Source organism: Myotis brandtii, unplaced genomic scaffold (assembly GCF_000412655.1).
Source record: "Myotis brandtii unplaced genomic scaffold, ASM41265v1 scaffold681, whole genome shotgun sequence".
Classification (NCBI taxonomy): Eukaryota; Metazoa; Chordata; class Mammalia; order Chiroptera; family Vespertilionidae; genus Myotis; species Myotis brandtii.
Window position 1 is genome coordinate 1181020 of NW_005370660.1, and position 17755 is coordinate 1198774.

Below are 17755 nucleotides of genomic sequence, written 5' to 3' on the forward strand. Positions count from 1 at the left end.
TCAGTGCACATCATAGCAACTGGTCAACCAGTCTACTGTCTGCCCCCTGGTGGTCAGTGCACATCATAGCGAGTGGTTGAGTGGCCTTAGCATATCATTAGCATATTGTGCTTTGATTGGTTGAATGGATGACCAGACACTTAGCATATTAGGTTTTTATTATATAGGATTATTTATTTTCATTAGCACAAAGTCAGATGTGTTTAAAGTTCTTTAGTTGTTACAGCAAATTGGCCTTCATCTTGGAGACTCTGTCAGCTGAGGAATCATGTGTCTCCAAAAAGACACAGAGAATAGATACTGTATAAGTTGCTATTTTTCGGATGAAATGCAAAACTCACATTTTCAACAACACTTCCTGTTTTCTCACCATGCACCCAAATATGGCTGAAGAGGAATTAAAGCTGAAAACATTTTTGTTCTTTCTTTTCCAGTGGTTCTTTTTGCCTCGGCTATGCAAAGCACCTTAGTATCTACAGGAACAAATTAGTATGCAGAGAAAGGAAAAGGAGAGATGTAAGGGATCAAAGGGATCAGTGAGCATGAGCTCACTTTTCCTTTGACCTCCCTTAAGTGATCCAAGCTTTGCTCACCCTCATTAAACTGCTGGAGTCCATAACTGTGGCTCTTTCCACCTCCTACTTTAGGTCAATGCAAAGAGTCATTGTAGGGATCAGTGAAAAAGGCAGTCCAGCAAACAGTTTTATTAGGCAAGACTTTGCCCAAAATGTGGGACATGAAATTGTTTTGTTAATATAGTTTCCAACATATTGTGGGAAACCTAGATTTAAAAACAAGAGTAAAATAGTATAGCAATGACTATTGTGATTGTTTCTTTAAGTAATTACAACTATTCTTTAACAATCATCGCTGATAAAATCAGCTAATTTTATTTATTTATATTTATTTATTTATTTATTTTTATAATTGAGTTTGTTTTCATTGATTTTATAGAGAGAGGAAGGGAAAGGGAGAGAGAAAAAAATCAATCGACTGCCTACTGCATGCCCTCTATTGGGGATCCAGCCGACAACCTGGGCATGTGCCCTGACCAGGAATAAAACCAGGACCTTTTGGTGCATGGGAAGATGCTGAACCAACTGAGCCACACCAGCCAGGGCAAGGCAGCTAATTTTAGACCACATGTCCTTTTTATCATTAAAGTTTGATGTCATATGCATTCACCACAGAACTGTTGTAGCTCATTTGAAAAGTCAATGCAGGAAGAAGGAGATGTTAAGGGTAGAGTTAAACTAAAACCTAAGTTACACGTGAATCAGAGTTACAATTAAAAGTCAAGATTAACAATTAACCTCAGAACTTACACAGAAAAGCATGATGGGGGTTACCTTGGAGGAGGGAAACTTCCCTCCCACCACCCTCACCATGTGACTGTGTGTTTTAAAGAAACAGGTGACACCTTTAGAGAATGGTTTTGCTTAAGAGTTTGCCTTAAAAGGCAGATCAAATGAATGGGATCGAGAGAAATGTGTGACTTTTACTTTTTAAAATGAAATGGCTCAACATGTCATCCCTCACAAGTTTAATGGCCTCAGATGATCCTAGTAATTTTCTCCCATGCATTAAGCTGTATAGGAAGTTGTTTCCTGCCCCTGCTTAGGCAGGCTTACTTTGAACATGAAGTTTATGACCTCTGTTTTGATCTCTTTGCCAAAATCTGTCTTTTTTACATGGAAGAATATAAGGAATCATAGTGTAGTAGCTTTATTAAGTTCACAAGGATACCCCTTGACCTTAGCCAGCTACGTCTTACATGCCTCAGATCTCACTACTGATTCAATGCAGAACTGTTGGGAAGCAGGCATAACTGGCTTCCCAGGCTGGTTAAACCTTTCAGATATGTGTTTCTGTTTGGGAGACTAAAGAGCAGCAAAAGATGAAAGGTAGCTTACTTTTCTCATTCCTCTGGCAAGCCTAAAGAAACAAAGATCGTGTAAAGTTCACTGCTACCTCTGTTGCCTTTGCTTGAAGTAGTTTATCAACAGGAGGAGTGGTGGCCAAAATTTATCTTTCAGATTGGTTTAGTGTTCTAAAATGTGAAGGGTAGCAAATAATTAGTACTTGGCAAACATTGGTTGAACTCCTACAATATGCCACACACCCTGCTCATTAACAGGGAAATACAGATAAACAATAGTGATGATGATGATGATGATGATAGTGATTGTAATAATAGCTTCCATTTATTGAGCTTGGTATTGGACTAAGGGCTCAGTACAGATTTTTAACATTTAGTTCTCCAATAACACTTACAAAACTATCTTAATAATTGCACTCATTTTTCAGATAAGAAAAATGATGAATAACCAGTCAGGTCACAACATTCTTAAATGGCAGAGCCAAGATTCGATCTTAGGCAGTCTGGCTCCAAAGGTTGATTTCATAACCATCAGAGTTTACCTCCTTTTAAAATAAAACAGTACTTACTGTCAAATAATTCATTCAGTTTCGTTTCCCATGAGGTGATCTTTTCCAGCCTCTTTGATCCATTTTCCAATTCTCTCATGTGGAGAGAAATGTGGCATTTTCACAAACTGATCGTACCTCACTCCACAGTTTCTTCAATGACGAGGGAGCAGTTTACAAGTCAGCAACTTTCATATTAACCCAGATTTGTAAGGCTTAAGGGCATTGGGATGTTATTTTAATAACATGTTCCTAAAGGCAGCTGTTATAGTTGAAAGGGCAATACTGTAGAGCTTAAATAAAACCCAGGCTTCAAGTCTGACCTTTGCAGCAATCCTTCTGGTCTATACTCTGGTCCGTGTCCTCTCCCCCGCCTCCCACCCCCGCCCCGGAGGGACCAAAGAGAGTTGTGCTTTGCAGCTGCAGGCTTTTGACTTGGCAGTGCAGGTCCTGATAATGACATCAATGCCACATTTATCAGTTATTGAAGATTATTAGGCAGACCTATGCTGTCTGATTTCTGTGCCCACGCTCTTAAATAGGACTTTGTTCAGAGTTTTATACCCCACTCCCTCACCCTCTACCACCACCCCCACCCCGCGCCACACACACACACACACACACACACACACACACACATTATTTTGCTGGGAGGCCTCACTCCTGTACTGAAGTCTGTGCTGTGGATAACTACAATCTATCTTTCTTATTAGACTTACGCTTTTTGCATTTTTTCCTTATGGAAATAATCTAACACTATCAGAAAAATAAAAGGGAAGGAGGAGTGAAAGAAAGTGGAATGACAGTCACCAGAATTTGGTCATTTCAATTACCTAGTCTGAATCTGACCTAGTCTCAATATGTTCGTCTACATTGACTTCATCTCAGTTTCATTATTCTATCTGGTTGTAGGATCAAGCACGTAATTTTTTCATTTTTATGTTTATTAAAGGCATTATAATATTTTTTATAATTATACTTTTTGGCTTTCTGGGTATGATTGATTAAATAATTTTCTTTGCATAATTTTATCATTTGGCAATTCTTATTATGCCTATAAACGTAGTATACCTTGTGTTTTAATTTTTCCTGTCTTGCTTTGTAAAAATAGGTCTATCTCCTCTTACTAGGTATATTATTTTAACTTAAAAGAGGATCCCATCTTTTAAAAACACGTTCTTCTTTCCATCCTCGGGCAAAATTTTTGTTGTGATGAATGATTCCATTCAAATGAATTTTTAAAGATTGACCTTCTGGTGTGACTCATTAACCAAATCCAATAAGAAATATCCTCTAACTCAGTAATTCTGTTAAAATTTATCAAGATTAACACACTGGAAGGTTTTTATTGAGACACTGCATGGCTGTACAGAAAATGGTGAATTTCACAAGGCATCTGTATCACAGTGAAGTTGGCCGAAAATCTAATTAATAGTCTCTCTTGTATGTACTGTTTCCTTTTCACCATTGGATCATTTTTTAAACCATCTTCATATCTGAAGCTGTTTTCCTACCCATACCCCATGCCGTTCTGAGTTATTAGTGAATTCTGATTTTTTTTGTGTGGTAGATTCAGTAACATTTGTCATCATAAGTTCAGAAAGAATAGGCCTGGGCACAAGCACAGCTTGCCTCCACTTTGGCATTAGATCCACATTAGAGAAAATATGAGCGAAGCCAAGGTGAGGGGTGGACACAGGGCCACGATCACCTTTGTGATTACTTTCCTTCAAGCCAGGAGAGCACTTTATACAGATTAAAAAGTAACTCCTGCAGGGCTTCTAACCAGTTTCCCATGAACTGTATGTCTCTTTTCCCCCCTCCCACCTTTCTTTTCTCCCCAAGAAATTAGAAATAAAACGACAAGAAGGAAATCATCCTGTATTAAGGAACAATGGCGGTGCCCCTGCCCGTGGAACGTATTTTAAAAATTAAGAAAGGAGTCAAAGCGATAAAATGGTGTCGTTGTTAGTTTCATTTCTTACTTTGTTGTTGTTGTTGTTGTCAATTTATACAGAGTAATGGCAAGGAATGGAACATTCGCATTCTAAAAGGAATAAAGGCACGTGTCAGAACTCCAGTGGCTGGAGCGTGATGTGCTCACCTCTTTGTGGGGACTAGTGGGCATTACAGCACACAGGGCTCCCCCACCACTCACACCATCCCTCCCACCTCCTTCAGCGTTCAATGTCATTTACTTTCCTTTGAGCTGAAGGTCAAATTACCTATGTTAAAATTCTTAGTCTTTTTTAGAAGCATGTGATGTTTTATGGACATAAGTGTATTTATTCCATATAAACTTAACAATTCCTCTAACAAACCAATAACAATTGGAGATCCCTGTGATATTTTGAAATTTGCTATTTCCCCAATAGTGACCAAAGGCTCTCATACTGATACTGAGGTACTCACAAAGAAAGGCTGATAGAAATTGTGCATCACTTAACACTTAAAAATGACTCTAAAGTCATTCTGGTTTCTTGCTACAATAGCCTACTTTATGTAGATGAGGTAGAACACATGCAATAGTTCTTTAAAAATGACTCTAAAGTCATTCTCTTTTCTTGCTACAATAGCCTACTTTATGTAGATGAGGTAAGATTGGGCTTAATTGATTGTGGTTTTAGCTTTGAAAACTCCTGAAGTTACTTGAGCTCCTTTTCAAAACAGAACCTTGGGAACCTTGGTTGGTGCAGATAGAAGACTTCCCAGAAGCTCATCCGTGACACGCTTCATCCTTGGAGTCCTAGGGAATAGGAATAGATAAAACTTTCAGACAGCACAGTGGAACGTCCCAGTCCCATTGTTAAACTGCTTTGTATAATGTAAAAAGACTCCTGCTAATTAAAGCATGAAATGTATTAATTTAGTTCTGAAAGCTGTGTATTAATCCCTGTGTGGAATTAATTGCTTGCAGATGCTTGATGCTCCTTTCAAGCGGTGTTCTCATTAGTGAGTTCCCAGTATTCCTGAGGAGAAGAAAGGGGACAGTCGTTTGATGCTTTAGTTGAAAGAAGCATTTAAACACCAAGTAGATAGATCATTTGGTAAAAATTATTAAGGAAAAAAATCAATAGACTGTTGGGCAAAGAACTTGGCCTCAGGAGTGAGGTGACCGACCCTCTGCCCCTCTTTCTACCTCACAGCTCATGCAAACATCTGGCTTACATAGTCATTCCTTTTAAGGCGAAAGGCAAACAGACTTTTTCCCCATTAAAAAAACTACTTATTAAGGTCATGCATGCTCATTGTAAACAAATACAAACAGGCATCAAATGAAAATTCAATGTCTCCTTCACCTCCATCTATTTCTAGTACAGAGGGTTGAAGTTTGTCAATGATTACTAAAGCACACTGATTAGAGATCATTATATTATTATGTTCTATCTTTTAGTTTCAGATTTAGCTTTTATTTAAACTACCCCTCTCCATTACTGTATTTGCTATTGTTATTATTTTTAACTGGTCTCCAATTTTTTTTCTTCCTAGTTTATTCCCATGCCTGTACTCTATGGCGTGTTCCTGTATATGGGGGTAGCATCCCTCAATGGTGTCCAGGTAAGTTTTCCATAGCCACCTAAGTACAGTCAAGTTTTCCTAGTAGTAAGGCTAGTCCAGTAACCGATCTCTGAAAAGGAAAGTGCTAATTATTTGCTAAGTTTTTAAAGTGCATTTATTTTCTACTTTCTCTACCATTATCTACTTTTCATTTTCTGATTTAATTAACAAAGTTAGCTTGTGTTAACAAATGTTATCATACATACCCATTCTTAAAATAGGCTGTTAAAGGTCATGTGATCAGGAAAGTAAGAGAGCTATGATCTACCTTCCTTTCTTCTTTCTTTCCTCCCTTTCTCTCTCTCTCTCTCTCTCTCTCTCTCTCTCTCTCTCTCTCTCTCTCTTTCTCCCCCTCTCTCTCTTTCCCTTCCTCTTCTTTTTTTCTTTTCATCTCAAAAAGGAAATCAACCCTTTCAGTGTACTTTTCAAGATACTATTTTCCATTTGCCTTTACCTATACTAAGAACAGGTTCTTCTTATGTGATGTGCTTTTTACATGACTGGATTCAGTGATCAAAGTTTTGAACCAATAAAAGAATAAAGTCAGTGTGGTTTATGTATTACTTTTGTTGAAATCTTCAGCTATTCACAACTTTGGTAAACTGTCCCCCCTTAAAAAAAAGTCATTAGAGAAAACTTTGTCTTTCCATTGAGGTTTAATTGAATTGGCACTGGGAAACTGGAAGTCCTTCTGCTGATTTCTGGCATCTTGTTAGCTGAAGCCTTTTTTAGCACTTAGTAACATTTTAATGGGAAAAGACAGCATGTTCTGCGAACATCCTAACAATTTATTTAAACCCGTTCATAATTGTCCTTGCTTTCATTTCATTTATTGAGTTTAGATTAACTTAGCTTTATAGTCAGCTAGAGCTGGACAAGTGGCCAGACTCCCCCAAAGAGAAAAGGCTACTTTATTTTTCCTTATTTAGGCCCATTAAGTAGATTTCTTCACCATTTGGTTATTTGTTACAAAACACAAGGCCGTTTTCAGAGGTTGGACTAGATGACGATGCATGCATGTTTATTTGTGCCTATGAAACTTTGGGGCAGATAAATGTATCAAAATATTATATTTGTCCCTGGCATTGTATATATTGTTTACTCTCCTAAGTGGAAAGATGTGAAAATAATGTGACCTCCAAGCTAATAGTGCTTATTTTTGTTTAGCTTTGAAAGGTCAGTCTAGATAAGAAGTTTGATTGTATGCATTCTAAGTGCTTGATTGATGGTTAGAGCTCAGTACATGTTTATTAAATAGAGGAAAGACATCTATATCACAGTGACGGGGAAACCCTTTGTGAAGGGAAAGATAGTCACGTTCTAAAACTCGGCTGTTGTCCCTATTGCCTTTTCTCTCTTTTCCTTACTTTCCTCTTGATTCTTCCTCTTTTAGAATTTTGGCAAGATTTGATTTTAGCAGGAAATTTTGTAACCCGATCTTTATAAGCAGCAAGGCCCGCAGAGACTGTTGTCTGTGATAGTCTAGTTTTCTTTTACACTTCTCCCTTCCCTCCAGAGAGAAAGCAGGGATATTATTTCAGAGTCCTTGTTGCATAATAATTCACTTTAGCAGTTATGTACTGAGCATCTTTCATCGGAAAGAGCGTATGATGGGTATGGAGATATCATCCTTGTAATCATCATCAGTGTAAATTCAACAGCTATTCTGTGAAGCACAGCACCTGGCACCCAGGTGCTCGGCAGTGGTTTCAATACCTGCTTATACACGACGTTGTGACAGCCTCTCCAGGATTCTGCTATCTGGTTGTGGACACTCTGAAACTCACTGTAATTAATATTCACATGGCTTTTCTCTTTTAAAAATGGTAGTGCATTGCTGAATGTGTTACTTATGCCATAGATAATGTGGAGTTTATGAAAATGCCAGTGCATCCCCACTTTCAAGTTGGATACTTCCTTTATGTCTGTGAAACATCCCTGAAATGTACGTGACACATAGCTGCATCTCCTCCTCTTTCAGATAAGACAACAAAGGTAGTATAAGATGCATTAGTGTAAGATACATTAGTTATGTGTCTTGCTTCTGCATATCATTATTAAAGTAGTCACAAGATCCTCTGTCCCAAGACTCAGATAGTATGGATAGAAAGAGACGAACGTCTAGAATTTATATTGTGCTTTGGAACTTTATTCTTGGAGGCCACTTTATCTCATATGTCTGCATAACGTTCCTGCAAAGTAATGAAAATCGGAAGACTCCTACAATGTCTAATGGTGCTGGTTAGGCTAAATTTCTGCACTCCTTGACCACTGTCCTCTGGAAAAAATACTGCTTGCCCAAATTATAGGGTATGCGTCACTAGTGGAGAGTTGGGCATAATGGAAATGACCTCGTGCATCCGCTCTTGAAGTAATGCAGCTGTTCTCTCCTCCCCTCTGCTCCCCAGTTCATGGATCGCCTGAAGCTGCTCCTGATGCCTCTGAAGCATCAGCCTGACTTTATCTACCTGCGCCATGTCCCGCTGCGCAGAGTCCACCTGTTCACCTTCCTGCAGGTGTTGTGTCTAGCCCTGCTCTGGATCCTCAAGTCAACCGTGGCTGCTATCATTTTTCCAGTCATGGTAGGGATTTCTTTCATTGAACCTACCCATGAGGTCATACCAATATCATGTGGTTATGGTGATATGGGAGACACAGGTATCTTTTATGTGTGGTTCCAGTTTTTCCAGCTTTGACTAAATCATTTAGATTGGCTCAGTTGTAATTTAAGGTTCCCCTGTCTGTGACTGTCTACACTGGACCTCAGAGTCAGACTAAGCTGAGTTCAGATTCCGGCCCTGGTTCGTGCTGGTTGGTGAAACTCCCTGAGCTGCCATTGACTTATCCATAAGATGAGGAATGTTATTATTCTGAGCATCAATAATGAATATCAAATATCAAATATATAGCACAACGCCCGGCACATAGTAGACACCAGTACACATTGGTTATTTTTAAAATACAATAGAATTTTGTACAATAGAGTCAATGTAACAAAGTTATGGCAGATTTCAGTCCAAATAATAGCGGACAAATTGGGAAACTTATGAGATTCTATCCAGTGAATTAGAAGAAAAGGAATGAGAAGTTTCGCTTTTGAAGGTCTTGCTAGTTTCATCATGCTAAATTGAAGTCTGGGCTCTCTATCCTTGCTGTGATATGGTGAGATGTACTGGGTGAAAAGGTGAAAGGATTAAGAAGTAGACTAGTAGTTACAAGACAGACACAGGGACGTAAATGACAGCATATGAAATATAGTCATTAATATTGTAATAACCGTGAATAGTGGCAGGTGGGTACTGGAAATATCAGGGGGATCACTTGGAAAGTATATGATAATCTAACCACTATGCTGTACACCTGAAACTAATACAAAATAATATTGAATGTGAAAGATGGAAAAAGAAAATGCTAGCTCTGTATTTGGTTTCCTTATTGAATTTTATATTTTATCATAGATTTCCATTTCTTGCAAGAAAATACATATACATACACTTGAAACAAGTCACAAAGCCAGCCTCAAGTCTGCTCTGTCACCGCTAGGGCTTTGGAAACAATTTTCATACATAAACCATATTATATTTTTTATAAAAATTCTCTTAGTCAGGATTATTATTTTGTTTTATGGTTATTTATTATTTATAATTGTGTGGGGTTTTTTTTTCTCCAGGGATGCAGGGATAATGATATAAAATACTAGTGATATTAGTAGTCATATTTTTTTCTTGATAATCCCTTATATCTCTTTTTATCTTTTTGTTTTTATGTTATTCTGTTTTATTTTTTAATTATTTAAATTATAATCTACATTCAGTATTATTATGTATTAGTTTCAGGTTTACAGCATTATGGTTAGACAATCACATACTTTACAAAGTGTTCCCCCTGATATTCCAGTACCCACCTGGCACCATACATAGTTATTACAATATTGTTGACTGAATTCCCTATGCTGTACTTTACATCCCCATGACTGTTTTGTAACTACCAATCTGTACGTCTCAGTTCCTTCACCCAGTTCCCCAGCTCCCTCTTAAACTCTGTTAACTTACTGAAAAACACACTGAGTGAGGGAAAAACTCCCATTTGCCTGTTGGTATAATGTACCTATCAATTAGTTTTGCTAAAGCCAAGAAAAGAACAAATTTAGACAGGTTAAATTTGAAATATATCTAGTAAATCACTTATTGCTGGTGCTAAATAATAAAACAAAGTTTTACCTTTATAAAGTATTTTCATCTTTTGAGAGCTTTTATTTGATCCCAAAACAATCACATAATTTCAGTAGAGCAGATTTATTAACTTGTCTAGGAAATGAAGAAACTGAAACCCAGAGAGCATATAGATAAAGACAACTGTTTATTTGAAGCAGAGTCATGACTTATATCCTAGCACGTACACATTTCACCATTGAGCAAGGACATCTTTAATGTCCCTTCAGTTCATCTTCAAGAGCTATTTATGGAATCAAAGATACGGAGTTGAAGAATACTGATCTTAGAGGCAGGCAGCTGGGCCCCTCCGTGCTCTTCCTTGTTCTGGCTCAGTGATCTTGGAGGCTGTACGTATGTCTATAAGCTTTAGTTTCCTCAGCTGTAAGATAGAGATCATAATATCTACTCCTTAGGTTTGTTGTGAGAATAAGAAAATACTGCCTAAGAGTTTTAGCACAGCATCTGAAACATGGTAAGTATGCAGTTAATGGTAGTTTTTTTAAGTCGCTCAGTAGATTAAATGATCTGTGCATATCCAACTGCTACCTCATTATTAATACTTTAAAGATGTCTTAGTGTACTGTATGTTGCACAGATTTTCTTGATTTTCAACAACTTGTATACTGTTTTAATTTTGAGTAATTAGAAATCATATGCAGGCCATTTTTTCTTTAACTTTTTAGTTATTTTATTGAAAAGCTAAAACATGGGAGAAAATAATTTAAAAACTAATCCTTTCACATTGAGATTCTAAGTGAAATTGATTACACATTTCATTGAGCAAAACAAAGTGAGTGTCAATTAACACTTTTATAAGCCAACTTTCTCCATGAAGAAAATGTTTATGGTCCACTTAATATAAGTTCATACAAGCAAGATGAGTTCCAGCCTCCTCTAGCCTTATACAAAGTAGGTTTCAACTGCCTTTGGTAGGGAAGTATTTATACCATTATGACTTCATCTGACATGGTTCCTTTCATATTTTTTATATTTATTCTTTCAGATCTTGGCACTGGTAGCTGTCAGAAAAGGCATGGACTACCTCTTCTCCCAGCACGACCTCAGCTTCCTCGATGATGTCATTCCAGAAAAGGAAAAGAAGAAGAAGGAAGATGAGAAGAGAAAGAAAAAGAAGAAAGGAAGTCTGGACAGTGACATTGATGATGTAAGGAATTTCCCAGAATTCCAAAGTAACGCTAGTTAAAGAAATGTATGTGAAAAATCAATTTTTTTATCCCTTATGTGAGATGTATGTCTGAGTTTCGAAAATGTTTACTTGTCCATGTTACATGTCAGTCTTCACCTTCCTTTACCCTTTATTTTCTCTCTTTAGTTTTTTATATTTTCTGAAGCCTTTCTTTAACCATTAATACACTAAAAATGATAAAATGACTTCTGAAAACCAAACCAAAAAAAGTCCACCACGTCTAAAGAACTCCAATCTCATAAATAAATAAAAAAGTTCACTTAGTGCTGCTATAAAATGTATTTGATTTGCTGTTGACAATCCAGGATTTAAATTTGAGATGACTCCGGGTTATGTAATAATGTTAAGCCTAATGTAGACAAATGCTGGTGCCCTCACCTCCCATTATCTATGTTGGAGTAGGCTCTCAACCAAAGTCCTCTGCTATTGTTTTTATCTTTGCATTGGGCTTTGACGTGATTTTGGATTATTTCTCTGTAACCCTTCAATTAAAAGGAAAGGGAATTGTACTGTAGGGTCTTTTTACATAATTGTAATAGTCATAGATGATCCTCCTTCAGTTGGGTGATTAAGTTGAAAAATAAAATAATTGCCTATTTTTTTTCTTTAGGAGACCAGGTCAGAGGAATACAGGTGCTCTAATAGGAGTCTGTAATTAGTGCTAGGAGAAAAGATGAGATTTGTTTGTTTAATACACACACACAGAGCCTATCCTAGTAGTCTTTGAAAGGACTGCCAAAATGAGATTTTCTGTGTGAAGATTTGTTCTGAATTTTTCAACACAGTGAAGTATCCCCATTCTAATGGGATCCCTGGGAACCCATTCTAAAATGGGAGTGTAGTTAATTTTTGCTGTGTACTATATACTTGATCATTTTGATTGATCATGCATACTTGTCTTCAATTGCCAAAACAGCTGTTTCTAGTATATATTTTTGTTCCTACTTTACATATGAGGAACTTTAGACTGAGAAATGTTAAGTCATTTTTTAAGTGTATACATGATAACAAATTCATAAATATTTGCCGATGGAAAGCTTTCCAGTTGTTCCAATATGTAGTGCCTTTCTTTTGGTGCAGTGCTAGTTTTAATCAACTCCATCCCATTAACTCAGAAGGGAGGAAAACAAATGTGAGGGAGAAAGATGGTGTAGAATTTGAAAAGTTAGCCAAGCGGGAATGATTGTATCTAAGGCTTTTCTCCTTAGTGCAATGTACATGACAATATGGTAAGTTTAATCAATATTGGGATGTCTGGAGGTCTGTATAGTAACACCTTTCTTAAAACTTACAAATTTCTTTCACAGTCTGACTGCCCATACTCAGAAACAGTCCCAAGTATTAAAATTCCAATGGACATCATGGAACAGCAGCCTTTCCTAAGTGATAGCAAACCTTCCGACAGTGAGTAGAACTAACCTCTTGCTTCCCTGCTTTAATATGATTTGCACTTGCAGAGAAAAAAAAACGTTAGAACGATCATTTACATTAACTTTCCTTCCATTTTCTTTTTTCTCTATGCGAAGATTTACACTTAATTATTGTTTTAAAACTTCATTTTTACATTCCCTGAGCTTCCCTTTCCTTCCTTTTATCTTAAGTTTTTGCTTGGCAGTCTTTCCTCTGACCCAAGTTATCACCAGTTTCTTTCAGTTGCTAAACTCATAACCATGTCTTTAACTGACTTTTCTTTTTCCTGCTCGTGTTTAGAATTGCGGCTTATAGGACTACATCACTGTCTGTTACTGTTTGTCTTCCTTAGGCTTCAGCCAATGACCAGATCAGCCCAAAAGAGAAATTGCAACACGGGCTCTCAGTGATTAATGAATCAATGATTAATATTGAGAATTTGGAGTAATTGATTATTTTAAATTTAATTGGCAATCATAAACTAATTAACAGACATTTCTAGGTATGATTGACAAGATTTGTGCATTTTCTCCCTCATGTCCTCCTCCTCTGCTATTTCCAAATCACCTTTGTAACTGCACTGTTTTTTCCTTAGGTAATAGCCCGCTGGCTACGGTGTAGTGATTTCTGACACGTCGCCTTTTCTTTTGTAATCAACAGCCTCCTTAAAAAGGGGGGAACCTCTGTAGTAACATTACTGAATATGTCTCAAGCTTTTCCAATAGCCATTGTCTCCAAACTACTTTCACTTTGCGTTCTCGTTGGAAGAAAATGTATTTTTTAAGATCCAGATGCACTTCAAAGTCTACTGATCTGCTAAAGGCAAAAGACAGTTGAGACCTTCTCTCTTCTATTTGACAATACCACTTCAATAACAGCTTACCGAGAGAAGTTTAAAATGAATGACTGTTTATGAAAATAGGTATATGAGTTATTGATTGCTGTGTAACAAATTACTATAAAGTTTAGCAGCCGGAAACAACAAACCTGTTTTCTAACACAGTTCCTGACATTCTGAAATTCAGGAGCAGCTGATTTGGATGGTTCTGGGTCCGGGTATCTCATGAGGTTGCAGTCAAGTTCTCGGCTGGGGCTGAGTCTTGACGGGAACTGGGATCTGCTTCCAAACTCAGTCACAAGGCAGTTGGCAGATGTCAGTCCCTTGGTCTGTGGGCGTCTCCATAGAGCTGCCCATGCATGAATTGGCTTCCTCCAGAGCCAGTGATAACAGAGTGTGGAACCAAAGCAGGAACTGCAGTCTTTTATTACCGAATCTCAAAAGCGGTATATCATCCCTTCTGCCATATTACATTAATCATACAAACCAACCCTGGTACAGTATGGGAAGGAATTATACAAGGATATGAATACCAGGAGGCAGGGAGCATTGGAATCTGGCCAGCACACTAGGTTTAAAGAATGAGAACACTCTCACCTTTAGTGTCTAATCTGAACGTAGGCTATAGGTTATAACTGAGGCCAATTTCTTCTCAATCCTGTCAGTGGGATTGAGTTAATTTTTCCTTTTTAAATTCAAGGTCCCCAAACCATGTTCTAGCTTCATTATTCATCTTCAGAGCAAATGAAGACTGAAAGAGAGCCCATTATGTATGTTGTCCATTGACATTGTAAGCTAGTGGAGCCCTTCCAAGTACAGTTTAAAGGCTGCTTTAGAAAAAAAATCCGTTAGAATTTGAGGTTCCTGGAAAAAATGTATAGCAATTAGATGATCTAGTGCTAGTATTCTTCATTCTCTCAAGAATCCTTTAAGAAGGATACTTTGAAAGCTGATATATTAGAAATTTACTTAAGCAAATCACCCATGATCATTCTAACTGACATCATTTTTTTTTACATTTTTAAATTAATTTTTAGAAAGAGAGGAAGGGAGAGAGAGAAACATCAATATGAGAGTGAAACATTGATCGGCTGCCTCCTACACACCCCTACCAGGGATCGAGCCCGCAACCCAGGCATGTGCTCCGACCAGGAATAGAACCAGGGGACCTTCCAGGGCACGAGATTATGCACAAGCCACTGAGTCACACCCACCAGGGCTAAATGACATCTTTTCTAATGTCATATTTATCTTCTATAATCCATGAAAAAACAAAATTGATAGAGTTGCAGTATAAATAAGTTCCTCAAAACCTTTTTATTCCCCCACAAATCACAGGACAAAATTGTGAATGCTGAAGATGTAAGGAAATCCAAGAGTAAGCATACTTTTTAAAAATGATTCACCTCTTGCCCCCTCACTGAGAGGAACATTAGTGGTTATTCCTAGAAAAAAAACCTGGAGTAAAGGAAGCAAAGTGATTTTGGCTTCATCACACTAGTTAGATTCTTACCTTGATACAGTGTTTATTGACATTGTCTAAACTTGCCTTTCTTACTCTTCCCAATTGTGAAAGATGCATCAATTTTTGTGGAGATTTTTATTTTCACTCTAGTTTTAAATATTACCCAAAAATACTCTTTATGGTTAACAAAGATTTTTTTTTTCCAGGAGAAAGATCACCAACATTCCTTGAACACCACACATCATGCTGATAAAATTCCTTTTCTTCAGTCACTGGGTATGCTCAGGTAAAGGACGGCCCTGTTTTCCCTACGTTGTTCTGTGCGATGATTGCCCCACAGAAATGAAGTCAAAGGCGGGTTATTGGCAGAACACCTTGTTCTCCTTCCATTTCTCTTAAATAAATTTCCCAACCACCAAACCTTGCTCCAGTTTTCACTGGTAGAAAACCTTCTAAGAGAGCTTTTCTATTTACTCTTAGAAATACTGAAATCTCTCAGTAGCATTAAAATAAAGCTCCCAGTCAATCAATGTCACCTCTTATCCTTTCTGTATCATCTCTGACTTAAGGGGTAACTGCATTTCCTGGCAGCTCTTCTCCAGGAGTTTCCTTCCCTCTTAACCTGGCTCTGCAGATTTCAGATCTTAGTTGGTTGCCCAGAAAGTACAATCCCTGAATATTTTCTTCATGAAAGTCTTTTTGTCCTTTAACTTGACAGTATCACCCACCTGGCAGCCCACCTTCTTGTTTGTTTTTGTGTTGTTGTTTTTTCAAATCTAGGTATGAGGGCTTAAGACATTTTTACTTGAATATCTTGACTCTATTGGTACCTTCATCCCACTTAAAAATGTTTGTTTTATGAATACAGAAAGTGGAGATAAGAATTTACAGAAAACAAAGGACACATTTGGCTTCCAATATATAGACATTTGACAGATGAGAAAGGAAATCTGATTTACTTACCAGTTCTTTTCTTTTCTTTTTCTCTAGTCCTCCTAAAACTCCAGTACAAGGTGTGCCTCAAATCAGAATAGAACTTGAGCCGGACGACAATGATGATTACTGGAGGAGCAAGGGAACAGAAACTACATTGTAACTTGTTTGTCTTTCCTCAAACTAACAGATTTTGTTGTTCATGGTCTTGTTTTTTTTTTCGTCTGGTTGTTTATTTTTAATTCTTGTTTTGTTTTGGGTTTTGGTCATTGGCCAAATAGTACAGTGCTCTCTCTGCTTCTCCCTAGCGTAAGGTAAAACTAAGACAGTAGTGCACCATTCCTGAAAAACAGCACCTGAAGAGTCCCCTTTTCGTTATACGCTCAGATGTATCCTCTGACATCCAAATTCCTCTGTCATGCAAGACACGCACAGACCCCGTCCTTTCCCTTTCTTAACCAGAGGTCAAAAGTATTAAGGATTTTATAACACCTTTCATTCAAATACTGAAGGAACTTACCACTTGAGCTTTGGAGCTGTGCTTACTGGCTTTGTCTTTCTGTCTGGCAGAACAAACCTTGATCTCCAGACAGAGTTTCCTCTCGCTTACGGAGCTCTCCAGAACTGGAAAAGTGCTGCTATTCTAATTTGCTCTTGCTTAGGAACCCTAAACCTAGAATTCTCATAAGAAGAAAAACTAAAGGTACTTTATTCCCTGTAGCGAAACTATTGCCATCATTGTAGCAAGTGCTGGGATGTCCCTTTTTCCTATGCAACTTTTTTTAACCCTCTAATGAACTTATCTGTTGAGTACATTTGAAGAATATTTTTCTTCTTAGATTTTGTTGTTTAAATTATGGGGCCTAACCTGCAACTTATTTTTTTGTCAATTTTTTAAACTTTTTTTTAATTACTGTAAAATAAAGAATTTTTTCCTGCAGCAGGAAACATAGTTTTGAGTAGTTCTACCTCTTATTTGTAGCTGCCAGGCTTTCTGTAAAAATTGTATTGTATATAATGTGATTTTTACACACATATACACACTCATACACACACACACACACACACACACACACACACACACACACACACACACACAAATACACAATCTTTAAGGTAAGCCAGAGGGCTAGATCAGAGGAAAAACACCATGTTTCTAAGCATCGATTTTCCCCTTTCCTTAAAAGAAATTTATCTGTTCTGTGAAGGAGAATGGGGGAGAAGGGAGAAGCTCCTATGTTATGGGAATAACTGATGCTTTGATAACAGTACTATCCAGGCACAGATGCTAATTGTATTACCATGTCCATGTCCTATGCAGTATTGTTAGATTTTGTTTTTTCACTTTGAAATATTTGTGTGTTTGTGTATATACTCTGTGTGTGGCTGGTGCATATATGTGCAAAGTCATGGACAGAGTGATGGTAGGCGAAGGGCAAAGTTACCCAGCCTCTTGTGTCAGTTGTCATAAAACCCAAACCATATATGAAAAATCCATCGGAGGTCTAAGAGACTTACGGTCTTGTAAATGAGGGTGAATATATTTTATTATTCAGATATTAGTAACCATCACTGATACAGTAGCCCATAATTACAATACAAAATTCATAGAAATATCAGTAGACCATTTGCACATTTATAAAGTGTTTATGGCATGACAAATAGATCTGCAGAGGTGTATGTGTATACATTGTAATAAGACT

The 17755-nt window shown here is 37.4% G+C and overlaps 1 protein-coding gene across 8 annotated transcripts in view; it reads left to right on the top strand.

Moving 5' to 3' along the window:
• SLC4A4 (solute carrier family 4 (sodium bicarbonate cotransporter), member 4) overlaps positions 1–17518 on the top strand; it is a 311607-nt gene extending 294089 nt beyond the window's left edge. For 6 of the 8 annotated variants that reach the window (XM_014529484.1, XM_005881630.2, XM_005881629.2 and 3 more), the window contains 5 exons: positions 5917–5985; positions 8394–8567; positions 11203–11364; positions 15326–15405; positions 16110–17518. In XM_014529484.1, the coding sequence (XP_014384970.1) occupies positions 5917–5985; positions 8394–8567; positions 11203–11364; positions 15326–15405; positions 16110–16215 (591 nt within the window). In that variant the 3' untranslated portion in view covers positions 16216–17518. Of the gene's footprint in view, positions 1–5916; positions 5986–8393; positions 8568–11202; positions 11365–12713; positions 12811–15325; positions 15406–16109 lie in introns of all 8 variants that reach the window. The other 2 variants (XM_014529482.1, XM_014529485.1) reach the window with 2 other exon arrangements.
• Positions 17519–17755: the final 237 nt, after the last annotated feature.